The sequence below is a fragment of the Vicugna pacos genome, chromosome 6 (genome assembly GCF_048564905.1).
Source record: "Vicugna pacos chromosome 6, VicPac4, whole genome shotgun sequence".
Taxonomy (NCBI): domain Eukaryota; kingdom Metazoa; phylum Chordata; class Mammalia; order Artiodactyla; family Camelidae; genus Vicugna; species Vicugna pacos.
The window spans coordinates 59,629,476-59,654,731 of record NC_132992.1 but is presented as its reverse complement, the minus strand read 5'-3'; the positions used below and the strand labels follow the sequence as shown (position 1 = coordinate 59,654,731).

Sequence of the window (25,256 nt, the reverse complement as noted above, 5' to 3'; positions counted from 1 at the left end):
CCACTGGAACATGCGGGGCCGAGAGAGATGCACAAACCAGGCACAGAAATCATTCCTGGCTGGGAGTCTGGAGCTAAGCTCCTGCTTGAAACATTTCACGGGTGTGAAATCAGTAAGCCAACGCACTAAACACTGAACTTCATCTCCCATCCTGTCTCCCTGAGAGTGCACCCAGCAGCCACCTACCAAGAGAGCCCTGGTCCTTCTGGAACATGTGCTCTTTTTATTATCCTGTTTTTCACTCTTTAAAAGCCAACAGATCACTCAGGGGTCCTTTAAAGAACAAAGCATTCTTGTTACGAGGCTTCCATAAAGTCACTGAACTTGTTCCACAAAGAGCTTCACAGGCCAGTAAGTGCGGGGTTTCTCAACCTGGACCTTTTATCAGACCCTGCAGAGGCCTATCCCACCTCAGAAAAGCTGGGCAGTGGGGGCGTGAGGGGGATGACCAGGCCCCTCTGACATGCCAAAGGATTTTAAACACTGAGTGAGTGAGAGGCAGACTGGAAGAGAGTCTGTGAGCTTAGACTGGGAGGTATAAATTCCAATCCTACCACTTCCGACTTAGATGACCTTGGGCAAGGGCACCTTCCTCTGAGTCGCAGGCTCCTTCTCTATAAATAGCACTTAGAGCACAGGGTGCTTATAAGGATTTAAAACAGCATGTAAAGAGCCAGTTATACTGCCCGTCACGTGACGTGCACTCAGTAGCAGTAGTTGCTACTGATGCTGAAGACAGAGGATGACGACCATGTGGATAAATGCCCCTTCAACAGTTCCCTAAGCAGAGAGCCAAAGACTTTAGCTGCCAAGCTGTTAAAGGATTTGGAGGAATCGGTGCCTTTCCAGTCCCTGGGGACACTGTCTCAGGATTTCTGCTGTGTGCTGTCAGGAATCCTCCAATCAGAGAGATTGGCTAGAATGATGGGAGGATGTGGTGGCAAGAAATAGGGTGAGAAAAACAGAAAATGCAACATAGGGTTTCTGGTCTCCTCAGGCCTCCTTGCTCCTTTATGGACGCAGAAGTTGTGAGGCCTCATTATTTCGTGAACTGTTAAGATGCCTTTTACCCTTAACCCGGGAAAGATGCTGGCTCTGTCCCTGAAGGAGCATTAGGAAGCTTTGCTAGGTCTTTAACACATAAAGAGCAGAGTGACAACTTAACAGCCTTGAGATATTCTTGGAAAGGGCTTTGGATTAGGAAGCAAATATAATTAAGATGCAGACGACTCATGAATGTAGCAAAAGGCTGTCCAAGGAGAAAGGAGGGTCTTGAAGAAGTACCACATACGGGCACGTCTCGGACCCTCTGGAGCTGGAAACGAGCCAGGCCGACACTACAAAGCATGGATTAAGTCACTAAAGGACAAATTAACCTAACTGCCCCAGAATTTGAAGAGAGGAAAAAATTCATAGGTCTTTAGTACTTCTCCATGGACAGAAGTGAATTCATGAACAAAGCAGCAGCAACTTCCCCTGTCAGACATCAAGTAAGGTCGACTTAATGAGAAAGAGAGACAGCCTGCCTGACAGCTCTTTTTTCCCTAAGGGCCAAGAACAAGAATTCAGAAAATAACTTTTACATGCAGGAAATGTAAATGCCTCTCAATTATTATCACTTAGGCGGATGTGGAGAAAACCCCTGATGGTCACCACAAGCCTCATCTTCTGCTAATATATTCACATAAATGCTGAAATCACCCTTCTCTCCTCTTTGCCACTGTGTAGGATGCCTGGTAGAAGGATCTGGTGGTTATTTTCTGTTCTTTTCTGTGGTGCTTTTAGACTAGAAACCCTTGGGGCAAAAGATTATGCAGTTTCTTCTATAATTTATACCGCCCTGTTCACATTTACCAGGCTCTTTGTGATTCACTGTGTGACAGTAGAAGATGCATCTTCAAAGAAAAAGCTAGAAAAGAGGAAATTACTAAAAGTCAAGGCCTCTGAAAGTTTAGCCAAAGTGTGAATGATTCACATAGTCTAGTCAGTTTTTAACTTTTGCAGCAGCAGCAAAATATTAGACAATCTATAAAATGTTTGCTCTAAGCGATAAGAAACTAATCCTCCACCAGCACTCTGGGGACGGCAGGAAAGGGAGCGGTAGGGAAGAATACTGCGGATGCTATCATCTGCTTGGATGTAATAAACTCAAAGATGAACCTAAGAGACTCTTAACTCCTTAACCGCTGAGGCGAAGACTGCTCTACTCTGGGCAACCTCCAGTTTTTAATCAACAGGATTGAAGCTATTAAGGCTCAAATGTTGATGACGTGTTTTCTGCTGGGTATTTTAGCTGGATCCTCAGATGCCCCTCAAGCAGCTCAGAAAACCCACGTCACAGGGACATCCATGTGACCAGAATGCATATCTTAGGCACTGGGAATGCATTTTTAGCAGTGACTGAACCAAAAATCCACATACCAAAGACTTCCCAAGGTCATCTCAGCATTATTATTATGATGATGCCTTTTCATGAAACCACTTATTCCGTGAACTTCTTTTGTTATTTATTTATATGAGGAAGATCAAGAACCCAGGACAAAGCAAGTCCTCAGTAAAGAAAGAGAATGGGAAGAGAACAGTGGAGGGATGGTTTCATGGTACTGTCTTTAAATGATATTAACTTCTAAAACATTGCTGCCCTATCAGAGTTCCAAATGGTTGGTAAGAGCAATTGCAAGTTCAAGTGAACAGAAGCCAGATTTAAGGCTGCATTTCCTCTGATAACATCTGACTTACTTATATTTTAGTATGCGCTGATTTTATTTCAAGCATACTAGAAAAAATTATTTTGCCAAGTACCACTCCTGCCTCCCTGCTATCCCCCAACATTGAGTTTGGAATGGAGAGAGAATGACATTGTGCAACCACATGCTTCGTACTAAACCTGCACTCTACACTGCGTGTCATAGAACAGAACGTATACCTACAGCAGCCATGGAATTGAGCTGATCAATGTAGAATTCAGGCCAACTTGTTGCTCCCTTGTTTTCTTCCTGGTCCTAAAGAGAAAGAAAAAACAAAGTGATGCACTACCAGATTTATGTCACAGCACATCTGACTTCCAGAGCCTCTAGACAATGGCCCCCGCAAACCATTAGAAGACCCCAAGATACAAGATGTTTGTTTTTTAATGTCGGCTTTAAATCATCAGGCTGTCCCCTTGGCTAGTGTGGTCTTCCTGATCCGATTTCCACAGAGAGTACTGAGGTCAGAATTAGGTGTGACAAAGGGGACATTTTCTGAACCAGGGATCAAGGGGAGTTTAAATGGGAACTTGGCCATACACGGTAAGATGCTGTTTTCCTTCAGGGTCACCAAAACACTGGGAAGGGGGCTGTGTTTGTTGCAAGGACAAAGGGTCTCTGGGTCCTGTGTTGCCCTGAGGACGGTATTACTGGACTCCACGTCTGAAGGAAATCCACAAAAGAGAGAATCTGTCTTCAAAAATGACCACAGGATTTGGCCAGTTGTTAACTAGACTTTTTCAGTTAGTTTAGTCAGACTCCACCAGACACTAAAAATTGTAAATAAGGGTTTCACTTGGTATGACCGAATCTAGGTACTGTTTCAGATGAGAAGGTATAATAAAGTCCTATACTAGACAGAAGGTAGTAAAAGAAACACAGGTCCAGCTCTCATGCCGGGACAGCTTGTAAGCTTGAGAAAATGCAGTATGTCTGAGCTGAAGAGTACTCAAGCCAAGGAATTTGGGACCCATTCCTAAACCGCTCCAGCCAGTTTGTGTCTTACAAACCAGGGTGACCTGAAGCCAGCACCACAGCCCCCGGGGCTTCCTTGGATGGGAGGTCTGCACCAGCCTGCACCACACCTCCCCCCAAATCAGACGGCGGTGGCCTCTGCTCCATCGGGGCATCGAGCCCATTAGAAGACGGCACTGTGGCCAGGGATTCCCACCCATCTGCAGACCTACATGGCTATAAGTCATCTGTGTGATCAAACAAACTGGAAGACAAAAATTCCAGCTGTTCTCTAACTTCACGTTCAGAGAGCATCCCGGTACCATCACTGTCTCCTGTCCCCTTGGAGAAGAGCTGGGCCAGGTACACGGAGCTGCTAGCAGACAACGAAGTAGTTACTACCTATTTACTGGGGCGGCAATCCCAATCCTTGGTTTCAAGATGGGGCTATTAATTTCAGTCCCGTACTTAAAAAAAAAAAGGACAGAAAGAAAAGAAACAAACTTTTTCTAAGCAAATCTTTCTCAGCAGGTCTACTCTAGTGAGATAAAAGAAGCAATTTCTAAACTATTCTTTAAGTAGTCACAGAAGGGGGGCAAAGTAACTATTGCTTACAGTGCCTTAAAAGCTGGCAGTAACTGATATCTCAACCAAGGCAGTTGCCTGATTTCATTTGGAGACTGAACAAGCCACATGATGGGGACAGAGGTTACAGCAGCAGCTTTGAAGTTGGGCTGGATTACACTTCCATGGCTGTAAAAAGCTTGGAAATCTGACGAGTTTTTAGAACAGCCTCTGATTATTATTTAACATGTTCATAAAATAGCTTCAGTGGTAGTGTAAATGCTGACCCCTCCTCTCCTCTTAAAATGGAGTATTGAAGTTAGCAAAACCCCACTGTTACCGATGTGTTCAATAAGCCAAAGCCCACAGGGATATTCAACGGTGTTTGAACCTATAAAATGAAATAGGAGGTACCAGATCTTTCTAGTCCCTCAAACTAGGGCAAATTTCCAAAACTACAACAAAATCACGTCCCATGTCTGGGGTCCCATGAGCGCCTGTTGTAAGCTTAATAGTCATGGTTACATTTTAGAAGCTTAAGATCATTTTAGAAGCTTAAGATTAGTAGATAGAGAGAAATCTTTACACTTTGAAAATGCTTTAAAATAATGTAAACAGATTAAGAGTCAACCTAGATACTGTAGTCAAAATAAGGGGAAGAAAGTTTCATTTTTATCTGACATGCTTCAGTGCTGAGAAAACCAAATAAGCTAATGTATAGTACGTGAAAGCTTCTCATAAAATTCTGAAGTGTTATCACTCTATTCATGGGCGGGGTTGGGGGGGGCGACGGTCACAGAGTTCTTCATTTTCTCAATGCATCTTCAGTTTCCCCAGTGCAATCCTGGTCCTTCTAGACAGATGTGTGTGACAGTAACCGAGAGAAACTCACACCTGTGAATCAAATCTCCCCCTCCTTTGTGTGGCTGCTAGAGTCTGTCATGGTATGGAGACAAGAGCCAGATAGAGATGATGGCAACTGAGGTCCCCTAAAGAGCACAGGACACACAGACTTGCCAAGGGGGAGGTTCTCTCCTCAAAGTTCCGTGAAAGGGACCGCTGATGGACGGGAAACACGTATAACATTCCTGGGAGGCACCTGGGTCCTACTGACTGATAACCTCTAGCATGTATTATTCTTTGAGCCATCTGTCTTGGTTCTGTTTACTTGCTCTGCAGAAACAAATGGAAAAACACACAAGACTGTAAACACTGTGCTCCTGTAGTTGCAAAGGAAGCCACGGCCATCAGTACCCGACACACATAGAGCTTACTCTGCGTCAAACACTGTTCTGTGCCCTGTGCGCCTCACCGAGTCTGTCTGTGAGGGGGCTGCTGTTTCTGCGCTCATTTTATTGAAGAGGAAACCGGCCAAGCAGAACAGGGGAGCTGCTAAAGGTCATCCTGCTGGAAACGCAGAGGCGGTGGGGAAGAACCACGGCAACCTCTTTGCAAGACTATACCTCAGGTCAACCACGAGCAGTGTCCAGTTAGTGTAAAGCTGGCCTTCCACTCTTCACCACGTCACTGTGACAGACTCAGACGTGGTTAGTGACCGGAAATGAGTTCACCTTTCCCTGAACCCTCATTGCTGTTTCCACCACACTGGAGATCTCTGAGTGTTACTCTACGGCCTGGTGTCCTACCCGGGCTGCCTCTGAGCTCTGCCAGAGACTTCCTGTGGGAACTCTTCTGCCCCTCCATCAGCACCTCATCCCTCCCGAGACGTGTGCCCACAGACAGCACTTACAAAGCGTTTCCCTAACCTGTTCTCCGTTCTGTTATACACCCCAGTCCAAAGGCCGTCTTCAGGGGGACTGACTTCTCAAGAACCCTTGGAAATGAGCCAATAACATAGACCAGTTGTGGACCCTGCAATTGTAAACAAAAGCCTCCCTAAACCATACACACCGAGCCCTGCTTTTGTCTACACCTTCTTTACTGATCCCATCAGAACTTTAAGAAGCAAGAATACTGCCTTCATTCTATTCTTTAAAAAAGTTGCTTTTCCTCTCTCTTTTAAAACAGATTGTAGGGGTCAGGGTGTAGCTTAGTGGTAGAGTACGTGCTTAGCATGCACGAGGTTCTGGGTTCAATCCCCAGCACCCTCATCAAAAAAATAAAAATAAATTTAAAAATCTAGTTACCTCCCCTACAAACAAACAAAAAAGAAATTGTAGGTAACTTTTTTTTTAATTGAGTTATTGAAGTACAGTCAATTTGTAGGTAACTCTTGATGACATCTAGCTGAGGTTGTCCTATGGAAATACAAATTCTAGCTATCACGTTAAATACTCTTTTTATTCTACTTGCAGAATGGATAATTCATATTAATATCTAGTTTTGTTTCCTCTCGAAAATGTAATAAGCATTCAAGTTTATATGTCTGTCTTCAGAGGTCTATTAGATAACTAGACTTGAATTGATACAAACATTTTATGTTATTCAATTCTCCACTAATTTTATTATTGGTTTTGAGAATATCTGTAAACATCACTTATTTTCAGAAATGGTATGATGGAAAGGTGTCCATATAGGCCAAGCACAGATCAGATTCCAGAACTTAGTTTCTGGTTTACTAAGTCAGCATCTTAGTAAGTTTGAATATCTCTGGGCCTCATTTTTCTTCTGTTCAACATAAGAAGTGAGACCAGACTGTTTCTAAAGTCCCTCCAAGCTCTGAGATTCCACATGAACTCTGACAGTGAGATGTCACAGGAAACACAGTACGTTGCTATACTTAGGTTGAGGGCTCAATTTCCAAAATCAGTAATTTTAAAAAATTTATGTTGTTCAGTGACTCAGTTATAAAACCCTTAACTTTCAACAGCTACTTCCTTCATAAGGTATTAGAGAGGAAAAAAACCCTCAACATTGATTATTTTATAATTTCTCTAATCCAACTCATTATGTTTTCTTAGTAGCTTGATAGTGATGTGTAAGAGTATTCAAAATTTCCTGCTGGATGGACACTTTGACACATGGACTTTGCTTTCAGCTTGCACTAACTACAGCTTTAACCTCTCTTCTTGGTTTTCCACTTTGCTCCTACAATCTCAAACTCTAAAGAAACAAAACAACAGAACAAAAAAGCCTTTGCTAGAAAAGGGAACTTGTACAGAACAAGGGATCTTCAAGAATACTGACTTTTTTTTTTTTAAACCAAGCTTAATCCACCAACTGACTCAGAAGGTGAAGAAGTACATAGTCTTTCTAACCTCACTTCACTTCCAATGGGCACATTTTTCATTTCAAATCTTTGGTCAGTGGCTACTAAAAAAAAAAAAATCCAGGAGCTCCCCCACCATCCTCTTTAAATGCTCAACAGTGCATTTCTTTTTCTCAGTATCACTTTGCCCAGAAGAGTACATTTCCATTATTTCTTTGTTTACACTCTTCCTGGGGGAAACATTCACAGCTAATGTTCTGTGTGACAGAAAACACATCAGGCCAAGACTCTGCAACATCTGAGGTGTTTCTGTTCTCTACCACTCCTCTGCTCCTTATAGCAAATATTTTTAAACATTTATCTAATTATCTTCCCATGCTGGAGTTTCTACTTCTAAAACAGACTATAATCTAATATCAGCTATTTATGTAGACAAAGAAATTGTATGATTTGGGCTAAGATTTATGTACTAGCATGCTAATATTTTCTAAATTTCCACTTACATATTTGTGTGGCAAACAATTTCTTGGTAGCAGTTGAAGTCTTTCAGTGATATAAGTGGGTCTCAAAGTGCAGTTTAAATATTAAGTCTTAAAGAAGTAAAGAACACTTCTTTTGAAATTACCAGGGGACACATTTTTACTAGGATCAAGTAATAATATGGAAGAACTGGTACAGTTTTTCTTTAGTTTAAGATGCTCTTACTAAGGCCCAAAATAGGCTGTGCAAAGGCCCATCAATTGTAAAGGACATGTTCTGTGGTTGTTCACTGGACCACAAATCACAGGCTAGAGCAACATGTATTTGGCCAACTGAAGCCATAAATCTCCATTCATTGTTACTAACCCATGAGGTTCTTAGATAATACTTGTTAGGAAAGAAAGACACACTCTCACCGTCTAGATTGGCTAAACATCCTCTAGCAGCATATAAAAGTACCATCAACTCAAAAACAGTAGAGACATATTACAGTTTAACTAAGTGTATTTCAACGCAGAAACGTGCTGTTTCAGTATGATACAAAGTAAATTTCATTCTGATAATTTTCATTATAGACAAAAGCAACTAACTACTAATAAAAAACCCTGTTCCATTTTTAAAGAAAATGCTATTGGAAAACATGTTAACTATGATTGCACAGGCTCAAGAAATTCTATCTGTTGCTAATGATCAAAATAGTCACCTGCTGCATTAACTTGTCATTCCTATTCTGGATTTCATGGGTCCAGCCCTATGTACTAATGAACACAACAGATGTTAAATAAATTCACTCTGTACCTAGAATTTTTACAAGATTCTAGGCAGAAAGGGATAGACAGGTCAAAAATTCCATTCTCTTATGTACATCTCCATGTGTGGGGCATCTATTAAACTCCAGTGAATGACAGGAAACAGATGCCAACGTGGGTGAGACCAGGTCTAAGGTAAAGGGAAGGAAGAGCAGGTAGGATGGAAGATGGAAAAATACTCTGTGGAAGGCCTTGCTTATAACTTTGCTAACTTTCCCTTCTAACTCCGTAATAGTATAATCAGCATCTTCTTGAAAGACGGCCACGATGAAGTGTGGAACAGCTGACTTTTCGTGTAAAGGGCCAGATCAGACATATTTCAGGTTTTGTAGACCACACAGTCTGTTCTAACTACTCAGTTCAACTCTGCCCATGTACAGCGTGAAAGCAGCTATCGATAACTTCCGTAACACATTATTTATAAAAACAGGTTACTGGCCAGATTTGGCCCATGGGCCATAGTTTGTCAACCCCTGGGCTAAATTAAGCTTGGCTCTCAAGAGGTGGGGAGGACATCAAAATCCCTACTCAGTCACCAACTATTTCCCATGCTTTCTCCTCTCCTTGAAGCCACTCTAGGCCCAGTGAACCCCCACTGTAAGTTAGGATGAGCTCACAAAGTATGTGGCATTTGCCCAGTAATTTGCACTTTTTCTAGAGAAGGAGCAGGACCCTCCATGTCTGAAAAGTCTACCTTCTCACCAAGCTCACTGCTCCCTGAAAGTAATCAAATCTCACTTTTTAAAACCACATAGAATCATTAGGTCCTTTAAATCCTGATATTTGCCTCCAACTCTTTCCATCTTGTTCTTCCTTCACTGGGAAGAGAAAAATTAGTAGGTCCACAAACTGGATTCCTGAGACTGCTGCTTTACTTACTCCTTCCAACGCCCATCTCTGCCCCCAGCAGTGAGCTGAAACTATATCCTATATCCGAAGTTTGCCAGAGACAGGCAGTTGGTTTCAAAACAATTCCCATGTGGTTCCTGGGACTGCCAATCCTGGTTACATTTTTTTGGCCACTGCCACAATTACACATCCAGTGCATCCGCTGCCAAATCCGGTTGGGCCCACACAAGCACTGATTACAGAACAGCAGCCTCTTCATCTGCCAGGAAGCCCAACACCTCCTCCTAAGTCTCAGAACGTCAGTCATTTTCTGGAAAGACTAGAGGGTGATTTGCAGTAACAATGGCTTTGATATTCAGCATTTAGAATCACAGAAGAAGAGCAAGCCTCCTTTCCTATTTTCTTGAGTGCTACAAAACATCTGTATGTTTTTAAGGCAGGCCATCACATAATTATACAGCTAGGTCTTTGACCCTAGAGACACTCTCCTCCCAGCTTCTCCTCACAGGGGTCCCTCACACGAGGTCACCAGCAGGTGACTGAGCATGTGCTCTCTGAGAGAAGGCTTCAAGGGGTCCACAAGCGTTTGGAACCAGCGCTCTCACTGTTAGAAAATTCACCTCATATTGAATTGACAGATGCCTCCTTGTAACTTCAAGCACTTGTTGTCCTTAGTTTTGCCCTTGGGAACTACACGAAGTAAGTCTAATTTCTCTACTGAACAGTAACCCAGCAAATATTTGAACAATCTGAATAAAGCTATTATGTCCTCCCAAAGTTGTCTCCTAACAAGCCAAAAATTCTCCACTGGCAGAACAGGCAGTGTTTATCCTCCTCAATTCATAAATAAGCTCCAGTCTTCCACAAGTTCATTACAGCCTCACGTCCACGATTTGGAAAAGTAACTCCAATAAATCCATCTGATTTCCTAAGAAAGGGCTCTTTTCATGTACTTGTCAGTGATGCTCAACTCTACACAGTCTCTCCAAGAAGAAACAGAACAAGTTCTTGCTCTCCTGATGGTCTGCAACAAATAACACTTATGATTTAGAATAAAAGACCCACATCGTATGAAACAGAAGTAAATGTGAACAGTCCTCATTTTACTGAGTGTACATATTTTAACAAAGTTAGCTACAAACTCAACAGTAAAATTAGTTTACTTATTATAAGATTGAGGACCCTTTATCTCTAAAACATAAATATAAGTTAACAGAAACGAAACGGGTGAATAGGACCCAGGCTCACTAGCTGCCAAGAAACTTAGTGGGATGTTTAAGGCCTTTTAGAGCCCTGGTTTTCAGGTCTCTAGGCTATATTTCTGCTGGCTCAGCTCCTCTCTCCTATACATCCTTCCCTTCAGACATCTTAGGAACCTCTTCCATGTATGAAGCCTGACTGCTGCTTCTGAACTTCTGAGTTCCGTTTCTTCCTCTTCTCTGGGGGATGCAGGTATAAAGTTTAGTAAAATTAATATTGATGCACATATTCCCATAGACAGTCTCCCCCTCTCATGGCATGTACTCCAGTTTCAAATATTATTAAAGAGCTCAGATTACCTAAAACAAGGTAGCCGCTCTATCAATTCTTTAAGTTTAAAATTCTATATTGATAAAGGATAATTTTTTAAAAGAAAAATCACAGCACAAACTCATACCAAAGATTTTGTTGAACTCAATAAATGAAGAGAACTGTAAGATGTTACAACAAGTTCAAAAGAAAATCTCAAGAGCAAAGATAGATAGATAAATAGATGGATCTAAACATCAACTTATAAACAGATGCAAAACTGGTCAACAGGGCAACAGTCAATTGCGTTCGACACAATGAGCATTTCAATGGACAAGAATCATTTGCACTGATACCAGTTTTTTTTTTTTGAACAATTTGCAGGTTTGTTAAATAGCCCAAAGATAGTGACAAATGGAGATCACTCTGAAGACTGCTACAGACAGAAGATTCAGCAAATTTTTTCTGGCATTTCAATATAACTACAGTTTAGCAGAAAGGAAGATGCATGACTAGTACTTCCTGGCTGAGGATGACACGGTCTACAAAGGTGTAATGTGGAAGCCAAGCTGTATGACTAACAGCTTGCACCAGACTCTTCACATCTAAATCACCTAAGTGCTCAGGCTTGCCCGCAGCTTCTGCTGAAGAACACACCACCCGATCCTGACCACTCCGCCTCAGTTCTGCCTGCTCCCCTTGCCCTGTCTGGGCTGGGTGGCATGGTTTCTGTTTGTGCACCCCAAGTCTCTGAGTTGAAACCAGCAAGACTGTTCTGTGCTATCCTCTTTATACCCACCGATGCACCTGGTCCTCTCTCCTCCCCAGAAATCTGCTAGGGAAACAGCTGGAGTATTCTAAGAATTCTGCACTGCTCATCAAAAGCTGTGAGCTCAGTGAGTTAGACCCACTCCCCACCTCTTTCACACCTACCCCCAGCCAGAAAGCAAGCTACATTTGCCTACTGTTCCCTGAAGCCTGATGCCATGTTAAGAGCCACACACAGCCTGGCTCGGGACCAGTACTGACACTACACTGCTGAATGCAGGGCTTCTCAAGGGCAGGATGGGAACAGAAGCCCTCTGCTCATCGTGCTCAGAATTCACAGTGCTGAACTGAACCTAAAAAGTCATTTGCTTTCCTTCTCACTCATTTACTCATCCAACAATATTTATTGAGTTGTTTGATGGCCGAGGCACTGTTCTAGGTGTTAGTAAACATAAATGAAGGAACAGAGCTGCCTGCTATCCTTGCTAGTGATCCACAAGACGTATGAGAACATGTTTCCAAACTTGGGCGCTGGGAGCTTCTTAGATCACAGACTTCTTCTGACAATAGGTTCTCGGTCTTTTATAGCTTTACTCCCTCTTCATCATGATTAAAAGAAATAGTCAAGTTTTATTAACTCTCCTGCATTTTTACCAAACTCTAGTCTTCAACAATTTTCTAACTTCAAAATAAAAATCAAGCATAAACATTTCTAATCTCGACGAGGAAAACTACTTTGAAACATCTCCTTGATAACACAAACTGTTACATGAATATTTTTTATATGTCACCAGTGTTACTTATACTAGTACAAATCATCAAACATTTCTGAATGACCTGAAATGAGACACAGCACATCAAAAATCAGGCTTGGGCTATTTCGCAGCCAGTTATCATTTTTGTTCTGCCTAAAATCACAAACCCAAGAGTGTCACTTTAAAGATGTCTAGTCTCTCTCTGAGGAACAGCAGCATTAAAACAAAGAGTAACAATATGGCTTCAAGAGTAAAGACGCCAGCTGCGTTTCTTAGACAGCTCAGGGGGCCCAGTTTGATCAATACCCTCTTCTTCGCTGAAAAAAGCCTTGGCTGACTTTACAGAATTGAAATCTTCAAAACTCACATGCTACAGGATCCTGGGAGAAAATGCATTTCACGAGCTCATGTAGCTAAGAAAATAGCCACAATCCTTACCTAGAACTAAAAGCTGAGACATTTCAGTCTGTTTCCCAAACTATGAGACATTTATTTTATTTATTTTAACAAGTCATTTCTTTGGCAAAGCACTTCACGGCATGGACTATGACTGGAGCCTAAACATACCAGTGTAATTCCAACATCTGAAGCCAATTTTAGATGACAATTTCCCTTCACTTTTATTGCAAAGAAAAAGAAACACTCTCCAATTATTATTTTCAGAAATGATACGAGCCCACATTCCCCTGGTGCCTGTGACACAGAGGTGTGCAATGACATACAAGAAATTACTTCTATGTTGCTTGTTAAGAGTCAAGTCTTTGACCCACATGTCGTCATGGAGTGCTAAGGCCCAGGTACAATGTAGTCCAGCTGGTTGGTAAATTAACATGTTTGGACACACATCACTAAACTCTTATGCAGTGTGCAAATCCAATCAGTGGTGTCAATGGCCTTTGTTGCCTCACATCTTGCTACCAGATTTGCTACTAGACCAGCCTTTCAGAATGTCGTAAAGCAGGTTTTGATGTTCTGTAACCTGCTCTTGGGAAAACAATCAAAGTGTGTTTATGATTTGCAATATAATGCTTAACACGAGACCATAAAGAGAAGGCTTTGGAAAATAGTAATTAAACTATAAAGAGAATCAGGGAAACAGGGAGCCCATAAAGGTATATTCCGTTCAGGGAAGCAATCTCAGGATGCCGTGAAAAATGCTATGGCAGGGTTAACTGTCCCCTAGAAGAAAATCATAGCTATATTTCAGATTTTAAGCCACCATCAACTCTATAGTACACTACTTAATTAATGACAGCATTTCTGGCTAAAGAGAAAGAGAAAAGCCTCAGTGGGGAGGTAGCACTGTCTCAGAAGTGTCTAAATGTGAGGATGTGGCGGATGCATCTTAGAAACCGAGGAAACGTAAAATGCTTTTCCTCACGTATGGGGACAGATAAAAGGATGCTGTCTTCAGACTGCTCAAGTCAAATACTGTCCCACAGTGCAATGAAGAATAGTAAGCGAACTGTGAAGACATTAATTTAAAGTTGGTATTCTTCGGTAGACATTCTACTGTAACCTGTTTCTGGTTCCACACACTACTTGGTTCCTGGAGTATAAGGAATTTGGATAGCCCCAAAGAGAAGTTATTAGTGGCACATTCTAACTTACACTGGAAGCTCAAAGCTTCTTCCTACTTCCCAAGGGAGAGAAGCTTTAAAATGCACCAACTGTAACACTGATATATTAGGTATGCCAGAGCTGTTGGTGAAAAGAATAAAATGAAAAACTCAGGAAAAGTAGTTTTTTCCTTCTTTGATCTCTCTTCCAAAGTGGATGCTTCCTTCCACTGACGTCCTTCATACACCTGTCTCCTGGAGATGGTAAAGCCAGGCAGGCTTAGGGCAGTCTTTCTATGGAAGTAGGTGCACCTAGAGAACCTGCACAGAACCAGGCAGAGACCCAAAGGAAAGAAGCACAGAATGTGACACTTACGTACAATCATAATCTATAAGCCAGAGGAGCCCTCAAGGACTCCGTCCATAACCACCAAATGCGTCTCCAGGCTTCAACCCCTAGATGTTTAAAGTTAGTAATCAAATCAATCCTTTTGCCAGCTCTGCTTGGAGTTATTCATAGCGCTCTCAGTTAATCAGGGAAGGAAGCCAGGGTCCAAAGGAATATTGAAACGAAGGACGTGTGCTGGTCTGGAGTGTCTCGTGTGCTACGTGTCCCTGGGCTGGTGATAACCAGGACTGGCAGCTAGTTCTGGATTCTCAGACATGAGATAGAGCCATACCCCTTTCCAGAGATCTAGCTATTACCGAGAACACTCATTCGATGTACAGATCTACACCTGCAGATGACAGAATTTTGTCAATGCAATGGAGTGGTGCCTACATGCTTCAACATACACAGGCAAGGGGCTCAAAGAGCCTTACATAGTTGCATTTAGAACCAAGATTCCACAATAGCACTGTTGACAAGTACTCTGTGGCAAAGATTGAGAGCTCCAAGAGTGTCATGTGCTCCAAACTCAGCAATCAGCACATGATGGAATTTGCCCTGCACCCGAGCTGTCAAATGGGAACTGTCAAAAGGAACCTGCATAAGAATTCAGATTTGGAAGCCACAGATAGTCCCTCGGCGGCATCTGAGAATGACTGTGCTAGCAGGGCTTCCGTTCAACCCAAGTTCCAAGTCTCTTCCAGTGACAGGAGTCAGAGCAGGAGTGCTCTCCCCTAGCGCAGCAGCCATGCAGGCATGATGACAAGCAGAGTGAAAGCTGTGGGAGTTGCTTCTATAGCCCCCATTCCAGAGGGGAAGACAGAGCTCCACAGGACACACAACCCTCGCACTCCCCATGACTCTGTGTTAATTGGTTCATCCAATTAAGATATCTCACTCCGTCCCAGCTATACATTGCTTATTTATTTTTATTGTTATTTGAAAGATAATAAGTGAATGCAACACACAGGGTCATTCTCTGCCACACTCCTCCGCGCTGGCATTCCCTAATTAGAGGGAAAGCAAGGCTTTGGATAAAGGGTGTGACTCGCTGAAGAAATGCAAGTATGAGGAAGCACAAAAGAGAGATGGCATCCACAAAGCAAGTACCTATTCACTGTTTTTACAGTGCTGCAAAGAACAGAGCAGAGTGCTTAGAAACCAAAGAATCAACAATCCCCAAATCCATGAATTGATGTGGACAAAGGAACTAGCTCAGATTTAGGCATGGAGGATAGACAGCCAGCAATGTTGCACATCTCACTGTCTCAGTATCCGAAGGAATCGAGGAGTACAGGAACGGGGAGAGGCTTTCACAATTTGTATAAAGAGATGTTCAAGATAAAGATGCTCTGCTTAGAGGAGGAGACAGAGACCAGCCATGTGATGTCCCAGCCACCGCCAATGTGCCTGCTAGTGCAGACACGCTGATTCTGCACCTGCACGTCAGTCACCCACCAGGGAGGTGGCGGATGCCTCAGAGGAACTTTCCATGTTTGGTGATAGCATATACCAGTCAAGAGCTGGTGAAAGACAGAAGCACAGTTTGCCTGGATCCGGACCTGAGGGTGCAGAGAAGTCCAGAGGAGAGGAAGGGTGAACCACACACAGAGCAGTTTCCTTTGTAGGTCAAACCAAATAAACAGAATGCTGAGTGAACTGTCCATTTTTATGTCCTTCTAACATTCTGTACTTTTATCCAGCTTTATGGGTATTTGAGGGGAATGCTTTCGTTTTCCAAACCTTGAGTTTTTCTTTTTTAAATGAGTACTTTCTCATTCAGGAATTTTTACTTCAATTCGATTTGCTAAGACATATGGGAGAAAACTGAAGAGCCTGAATGACAGTTTCTTGTACCTGAAAATGGTCAAACTTACATTAAAGCGATTGATCAGGGCAACCAAATACGAGTTCCCTCCCCTCAGATAATAATAAGCTCTCAGATGGTTGAGAACTAATTCAATGCAGATATAAACTGTACAATCACTTTGGAGAGCAATTAAAGATAAAAATGTTCAAACCAAATGACCCAGTAATTACTGTCTGGGTGCCTATCCTAGGGAAATTTTTGAACGCATACACAAGGATGTTCATTGCAAATTTTTTTAAATAGTGAAAATTTGGAAATAAGCATTATCCAGAAGGGGATAAAAATAATTAAACTGTGGTGTGCTCATATAACAGAACATTGTATTGCAATTAAAATGAAGAAATACCATATACTGTCTATGAATATATACATTCAGAGTAAGATAATAAATATATCAGCAAGGAAAAAAACACATGCTACCTTCAGAATAGAGGTCACCCTTGGGCTTCAACTATATTTATGGAATTTTATTTCCTTCTTAAAAATCCATGGTTAATGTGATAAAATGTTATTAGCATTTGTTATACATAGGCCTTTAATATATTCCTTACTTTTCTGTATATACAAACATTTCACACCAAAAATAAAAAATCAGCCAGAAAATAATGGTTTATCTCATGACTTGGATAAGTTATCAGAGGTTTGTTAGTTTTCTTCTTTAGAAATTTTAGAGAATGCCAATTTACTGGAACCCAGAATGTCCACTTTGATAATTAAGGTTAAGATTCCTAACAATAGCAGCCACTATGGAAAACAGTATGGAGGTTTCTTAAAAAAAAAAAACCCAAAAATAGAACTATCATACAACCTAGCAATTCTACTCCCAGGTATATATCTGAAAAAAAAAAATACCAATTTGAAACAATACATGCACCCTAATGTTCACAGCAGCTTTATTTACAATAGCCAAGATACAGTAGCAATGTAAGTTCAACAGAAGAATCGAAGATGATGTGGTGTATTTATACAATGGAATATTCAGCCATAAAAAAGAATGAAAATTTTGCCATTTGCAGCAACATGGATGGACTTGGAGGGCATAATTATGTTAAGTGAAATAAGTCAGACAAAGACAAATATTGTATGATGTCATTTATATGTAGAATTGAAAATATGCAACAAACTGTGAATGTAACAAAAAGCAGCAGACTCACAGATACAAACTAGTGGTTACCAGTGGCGGGGGTGGTGGTGGTGAGCAGTACAAACTATTTGGTATAAAATAAGCTACAAGGTTGTACTGTATAGCACTGGGAATATAGCCAACATTTTATAATAACTACAAATAGAGTATGCACTTTAAAAATTGTGAATCACTACATTGTATCGTAACTTCTATAATATTGTACATCAACTATACTTCAATAAAAAAAGACTCCTAACATTAACAGTATCTGCAACTGTGTTGAAACATTCTTTTATTATCTCAACACTGACATTTTATTTTAATTTAATTTCAGAAATCATACAGTTAGAATGCACTATTGGATTATAATGCTGCAACTCTGAACAAATTTTGTTGCTGAACGGAGAACTTGTGAATCCAGTTTATTTTGACCTAGTAAGTTTCTTATTGGGGAAAACTGACTTGGTGTTGTGTCTGACAAGGGACTTCCCCCCACTGCCAACAACAGGAGTAGCAATGTTTTCATCTAGAAATATTCTTTAGTCTTCTTATTTTGAACACTGAAGGTATTTACCAATCACTTGCCTTTCCCAGGCCACAAAGAAGGAGCTTTAATTTTATTTAAAAACCAGCTTGACCCACAACAGAGTTTATCTGGTGTTCCCAACTGCCTGCCAGGCAAGCCCAATGAAGTAATAAGCATTTCCACGGGCCACCCCAGCCAGCAGGGGCGGAAGCGCTGAAGTGGCCACATGGATGGGAGGAGAAAAGAAGTGGAGTCAGAGTCTGACTTCCTCTGGGCCTCAGTCTCCCCAGACATCAGTTAAAGGTGCTCCTGAAATCAGATTCAGGGCCTCATCCAGCAACTAACAGACTGCACGTTGATCGCCGCTGCCCTAGAACTTTTGACATAAATGGGGCCCCTTTTTTCCAATTTCTGATGCTAACAGTAAAGATATTCTTGGTCTCTTCCCTTATCTAAGGTGTATCCTCCTAACTTACTATCTTCACCTCTGAAACATCCTGTGTATCAGCTAAGGGAAAGGTGCTTTTGAAATCCTCACTACCATTCCGAGAAAACCAGGTTATCATTCTTTACTAATATGGAGATAAGCCCCAGGTTCGTATGAGTGGCACCAAGCAGAAATCCAGTCCTTAAACACTGTTTTGATTGTTGTCACCATCAGGGACACTGCCAGTGGTGACAGCTAACATTACCACGCCCCCAAGTTCTCTGACAGCTTCGAAACCATACTGTCTCAATTTCCACAACAATCTTACAAAACTGATCTCACTGTACAGAGGAGAAGAGAGAAATTAGAGGGGTTAAGAAATATGCCCCAGGTCGTACATAAATGGGGCATCCTACCTTCACCGGTTGCCCTTTGATGGCCTCTAACTATGCAAAGTCTTTCTCAGTGCTAGTACTCAGCTTCTATTTATCTTAGATAAAATAGTGTCACACACATTATGCTACAATTTAGAACGACTCTGAGGGACAAACATAACTTTGGAAACTTGTAGGCAGATCCATCAATTTAGACTTTTGGAGACAATCCACCCCAAGGGAGGTCCTCTCACTGACAAGTGTCTCAAGCCTGCAAAACAGAGGACCCTACAGGACTAGAATGTAGCACTGCAACAGAAGAATCTAGAAGTTGTCCACAATCTTTTAGACATAATCACTTCACCAAGCACCAGAGAAGAGAGACGTGTTTTGGTTCATCCTGTGGGCGAGTTTGCTTACTGCTTCCTCATTAATGAAGCTGGGTCAACATTAATGAAAACACCAACTCTGCGTTTTGGACCATGCTGGACAAACCAAGGTAGGGGTGGTATTAGGCACAGCTGGAATGATAGAACTGGGGACACTGGGAGGAAAAATACCCCAGACTGGTATTATTGAACAAAGGGTTTATAGGAAGATGAGGCAAATAAATACTCATGAACCAACTGCCCTTTATTGGAACATAGCTTTGGTTTAAGGGCTTCCAGAGGCAGAGAATCTTGAATTGTGTACTCCAAATCTAAAATCTGGTGTGCACTTTGATAGTACTGGCTTTTGTAGTAAAAAGAAAATAGACAGAAAATAGGTCACTGGCTATGAGGTTATGCTACTTAGAGGGGAAAGGGCCATGAGAAACATGCCTTCACTGAGTATCTTGGCAGAAAACTGAGGAGAGCTTGTCAGGGCCAAGATTCACCCCATTTTCACAGTCACTGCCTAAAGAGATAAAAAGTATTGAAAAATTCAGGGTGGTTTTCAGATTCACCTTTGTTTTAATCCTTCTCCCAGGGAAGAGCAAATAGAGAAAGAAAAGGGTCCCTGAGCTAAGGGGGGGAAAATGCCATGGTTGTCTTGACAACACAAGCAGTAGTTGCATTTTAAATATTTATTTTTCCTACTAATTTCAGAGAAACATGTGGTGGCGTTGTAATGTTCACATTGACGAGGCTGAACCAACTTTCCTACATCCTTTCTTGTAGGTGTACGGGTAGGGTGAGCCACAAGAGAGACTCCTATGGGATGCGTAGAGGGTGGCAGTGAAGCAGCAGCCATTCTGTAGTCCAGGCGCTGTCCTTTATCTGCTGGCTCACCTCGTTGGTGTGAAATGGCAGGCAGGTCTGCAACTGTTTCACCTTCCCCTGCATCTTCCTCCAGCTTCTCCTGGGCCGAGTGAGTGAGTGAGTGAGTGTGTGTGTGTGTGTGTGTGTCTATTGAGCTCTATGACCAATGGATGGCTCAGGCTTCTGCAGGACACCCACGTCAGGGTCAGGCAGTGACTGCCACAGGCTTCAGTCTGTCCCCGTGGGCACCAGCCTGTGTCTGCTCTTCCCCCCTTTACATCCACCCTTCTTCCCAACTGCCTACTCCAGGGACATGACGCTCCAGCATTAGAAGCAAATACAGCAGCTTTACGGCGAGTGCTTAGCCAGCTTCCGTGATTACAGAAGGGTTCATCTCTCTGTTCTGCCTGTGTGGTTCCCCCAGCAGTCCTGCTTTTCTGACTGAAACCTGACAGATACAAAATATATTGTATGTATTTTTTAAAAGAGCAATTTTATTTTTACAACTAGAAAAAAACTTATTCCAAGGTAGGAGGGAGAAAAATGCACTGTGGAAAATTTGGGAAATATTTGTATAAAGAAAAAAAGTAAATCAAAATAAACCACCCACAATCTCACCAAACTATGGTTTCTGTCTGTCTGCCTACCTCTGTATCTACTCTTTTGCAGACTTTTGATCGTACTGATTACAGTTTTGTATCTTTTTTTAAACCTTATCATTACATGCTGAGCAGTTTCCCATGTCATTAAAATTTCTCTGAAAACATGACTTTCCAACAGCAGCAAGACATTGTTACGGTTGTGTACTATAAATATAACCATCCCCCTTTAATATGGTCACCATCCTCAGCTTTCAGGGGCAACACTGCAGAGAACACCTCACACGCAGTTCTTTGCCTGCATCTTTCATCACTTCCATGGGATCAACTCCAGGAAGACGCATGTTTCGGGCGTGAGATACATATCATCAAATGGTTTTGGCCACCATCCTCAGGTCAATAGGCATCTCATACTTATGCCAAGGTTCAAAATACTCATCAACAGTAAAGCAGGGGCATCCATGAGTCAGAACCAATGATGCAACACAGAAAGAGGGTCCTGGAGTCCCCTGCTGTGTCATGCCAGAAATTAACCCTCCAGTTCTCGAGTCATGGGGGAAGACTGGTGGGCCCCTAGGGATTGTCAGATTGTCAGGGCGGTTTTTATTGGGAGGGCTTGAGGCAGCTGCTCTGACCAATCGGAAGCTGGCAATGCTTTGACAGACATCACACTCTCACTGGGGTACAGCTGGTGAACATCAGCCCAAACTGGAGCTTTCACCCGACTTCTTTTCTCCGGGCTGAACAAAGAAGTTGCTTCAGTCTTTCCCCACAGTGTCTTCATTTTTCAAAAGCGTAAGCCTCTCTACAGATTTCCTAACAAGCCCTGCAGACTGTGTTTAGTAAAGCTCAGACTAAGCCAACAGTCTAAACTTGATCTCTGACACACTGGCAGAAGGGACAAAGAACAAAGCACAGATCAAGAGGGAAAGTGTACACAGCATGTGAACACAGCTCAACTGTTGGGAAAGGAGCCTGTTTCTACACGATGGGATGAACGCCTGACAACATCAGCCGCCTCACTGGATCAACCCCAGGAGGGATCCAAGTGGTGAGGGAACCGTCTTCTCAGTCACACACTTACACCCCAGGGCTTGCTGGCTCCTTCCTCTGTGCCCCAGAGCCTGTCTGCTCACCTAGTGTGGAGCTTATAAAGAGACTTGGTAATCATCTGATTTTATCTGCTTCTCCTACCTGGACCATCCACTCCAGGAAATCCGACTTCTGTGTTTAGTCATCCTCAGAATCAAGCTGAGAGTCTGCCCCAGAGGAGGTACTCAGTACACTACCAGGGTGGCTCACATGCCAACAAGCCTTTTACCAACTGCACTGCTTCACTGAGAGAAGCACCAGATCCTCAAAGCCTGCTGTTTCTTCCGCTTTCAATCTGAGATTATACACACAACCTCATCTCTCCTCGCCAGGGAATATGTATGGAAGGCAGGATTTTTCAGAGCCTGGAGATTCCCACTGTCCTCCAGCTCCTGTGCTTCCCTGATCTAGTCTTCAGAGAAGGAGCGGGGGAAAGACAGACCAATTTTATTCCTAATCATTATTACTTCTGCCACATTCTGTAATCTCTTGGCACCAAGAACACAAATGCCAACTGGAATCCATTAGCAAGTGAAAACTCAATTAAGAGATCAAGCCAGGTACTTTAAGAAAGCCTAGAAATACAGTTAGTGAAATCTAGCTTCTCCATTTTACTGGCTCCTCTCCCAAATCTTGACATCTAGCAAGGTGGGCACCTGAAAACTGAATCTCACTCTCCTGTGCATTCAAAATAACCACAGCACAGAAGAGAAGACCTAACGTCTCTTCCCTCTCAAACCTTCCAGGTCGAAAGTCCAGCCCCTGCCCCTCGCCCCAGCCTACCCACAGCAGCTTCTCGTCAGAGGCTGGGAACAACCAGAGGATTAACGTCTCATCGTCCCGCTTCCTGGCTTTCCAGCTGGTTCATTTGACAGCAGTGCAGAAGACCAATGGCTCCTTTCGTCTTTAATTCCACTACTTTAGGGTATGTGCCTTTAAATTCGGGTTTTGATCAAACTACTTCCTCTCGGCAATCCAAACACAGGAGGGCCTCAACTCTCCAGGATCTGAAAGAACGCATCCCGATGACCATTCACCACGCAACCGGAATCTCTGTGTGTGGTGAAAGGAGAATTCCTTCTCGTGGGGAGGAGTGGGGAAGCGATCCAATTAGGACATGCAACCCAAGTAAAGGGAATGAGTGAAGGGAATCCACTGAATTTTGAGCTACTTTTCCTAGATGTCTTCAAAGCGTGCCGAGCACATGATCAGCATGTCCCACAAAGCTTCACAGCTGACCTGCAGCCAGGCCAGACGAGACTCTTGAGTGATTTAACTAACCTAGAATCAAACAAACTCAGCAGCAGTGAAAACCCACCTTCTCCAAAGGATACCTCAACAGACACAGAAACGTAATATGGAGAATCCAGAGCCTTTTACTTCAGCCTTGGCTCCGGGAACAGACATGGAAGGAAGAAAAATTCAGCGCAGTCATCAGATTCTGGTCTTTGCCTCAAATATCTGAGCTCACAACTTCTAACAGCTTCTAACCCCATTCACTTACTTTGTAAACTCTGAAGCTCAACAAGGGGGGAAAAAGTATTTTCTGGACACTTAGGAGGACTGGTTAAGTGACACAATTAAGGGCAACTGCCCCTGCAAAGAACTGTGATTAAAGAAGATTTCTGCCTGGGCTGATAAGACCGCTGTTGCCATAATACGGTGTACACACCATCTTAGTTTCTCCTCTCTGAAGACCTATTCCGGGCTTTTCCCAGGGTTTAAAAATCATGTTAACAATAAGCAAATACAGCATGGCCAGATGCCTTTCGTGGTCAGATGGTTCATTGTTTAAAAAGCTTCAGTTTAAAATCCAAAAGATTGTTAACAGATGCAGTTTCTGGCTGGAGACTGGGAAAAACCTCACTTAAACAAAAGAGTATGTTGTGATTGGAACTAAAAAGGGAATTACCTTTAAAGATAAGAACCACAAACATTTCCTATTTGAAAATACCCCCAGCCCCACCAACAGAACCTTTTTTTGGACCTTTCAGAAAAGTTTAAAAAAAAAATTTGACAGTGGATGGCGGCATATGACAAACCATGGCTGACCAACCAGTCCCATCATTTTTACAGATTTGTCTGGACTTTTGACAAGGCCACGACATCCATCTCTCGCTCTCCCCCGGATTACTCAATTAGGCAAAATTCCCATTAATTTCTTTCCAATTCTTTTAGCCCCAGAAATACTTTTGCAGCTTTCATTTTGGCTCTGGAAATGGGTCTTCAACCAGGGGACTCAGATAGAACCGTTTGAGAAATGAATGCCAAGCTTGATAAGCAGATAGCCACTGCTGGGACTCAAGGCCCTGTTGGATGGACAACAGCCACTTGGCTCAGAAAGGTCTGGCCCCATCTTCAGTTCCCAGCCCCGTTCGCCTCCACTACTGCTGTGCCCTTTTCCACAGAAAGCCTGCTGTTCACCAACTCATGTATCTGTTTCTGTTGGCATTTGTGGGCCCTTACTCCATGGCTTCACTATGTGTGAGAACAAACGTCTGTCGTGCCCTGGGTTCTAATCTTGAAAGATGGAAAATCTGAAGGAGCCTTGGGGGTGTATCTTTCCCTTGGCCTGAGAAATGGATGTAGTGGGGCTTGCTGGTGACGAGCCTGATTTGAGAAGACTATGCAGGACAGGGTCCAAGGGCAACAGTCTGTTCTCAGTGTTCAGGACGGCCACCACGGGCTCCCTTCTGAGAATGGGCAGCCTGCCCCTTAGGAGATCATATGCTCTGAAGACAGACAGACATCGTGCCCTTTTCGGACTTAGGTTTTTGTGTTCTTACTCATTGTGTTATTTCCCGATTTATTACAGTGCCCCAAAAGGTCAGTTTCAGACCAAAGCACTGTACAGTTTTAACAGTCGGAGAAGCTCTAATCAAGGAAATCCTTAGTCAAGTCATTTTAAAGTAAAGGCGGATCTCTAAGCCCATGGGATTCCCCAAGGAGTTAAGACGACTTTCCCAGTCAGCCACACCACTACTAAGTCACAAAAGGAACCCAAGCTGCTGTAATGAAGCTAGCAGGAGAATTCCATTCCCAGAGGTCGGCGCAATCGGGCCAGGTACTTGCAGGAAGGGCCCATCCATCAGGAAGTGGGATTCTGAGCCCAGTGGCCACATCCACATCCATCCTCCTCCAAAGAGGCCATCCCCGCCACGCACACAGGAGACAAGATATCCAAGGGGATCCGACAGACCTGGAAACTGAAAAATGAGCAGCAGCTGCGAGCCCAAGGTCATTACTATACTCCAGGGTTCGCCTTTTCTAATCTAAGGGGCAGTAGTTTCCATGATTAACTTTCAATTCCTGTCCAGGGTGTAATAAAATCTGGGAAAGAAGGAAACTTTCCCCTCGGTAAGCTGCTCCCATTTTCCTGCCCTTGTTTTTCCTCCAGTGCATATTCTCAATCCCCACTTCACGTTGTTTCCTAATTTTGAGAAAAAAAGA

At 42.8% G+C, this 25,256-nt stretch overlaps 1 protein-coding gene across 3 annotated transcripts in view; it reads right to left on the bottom strand.

Moving 5' to 3' along the window:
• The window catches only part of DAAM1 (dishevelled associated activator of morphogenesis 1), a 154,497-nt gene that overhangs the window by 46,389 nt on the left and 82,852 nt on the right, over nucleotides 1–25,256 (bottom strand). For all 3 annotated transcript variants that reach the window (XM_006199724.4, XM_072963131.1, XM_072963130.1), the window contains exon 4: nucleotides 2,931–3,002. In XM_006199724.4, the coding sequence (XP_006199786.1) occupies nucleotides 2,931–3,002 (72 nt within the window). The remainder of the gene's footprint in view (nucleotides 1–2,930; nucleotides 3,003–25,256) is intronic.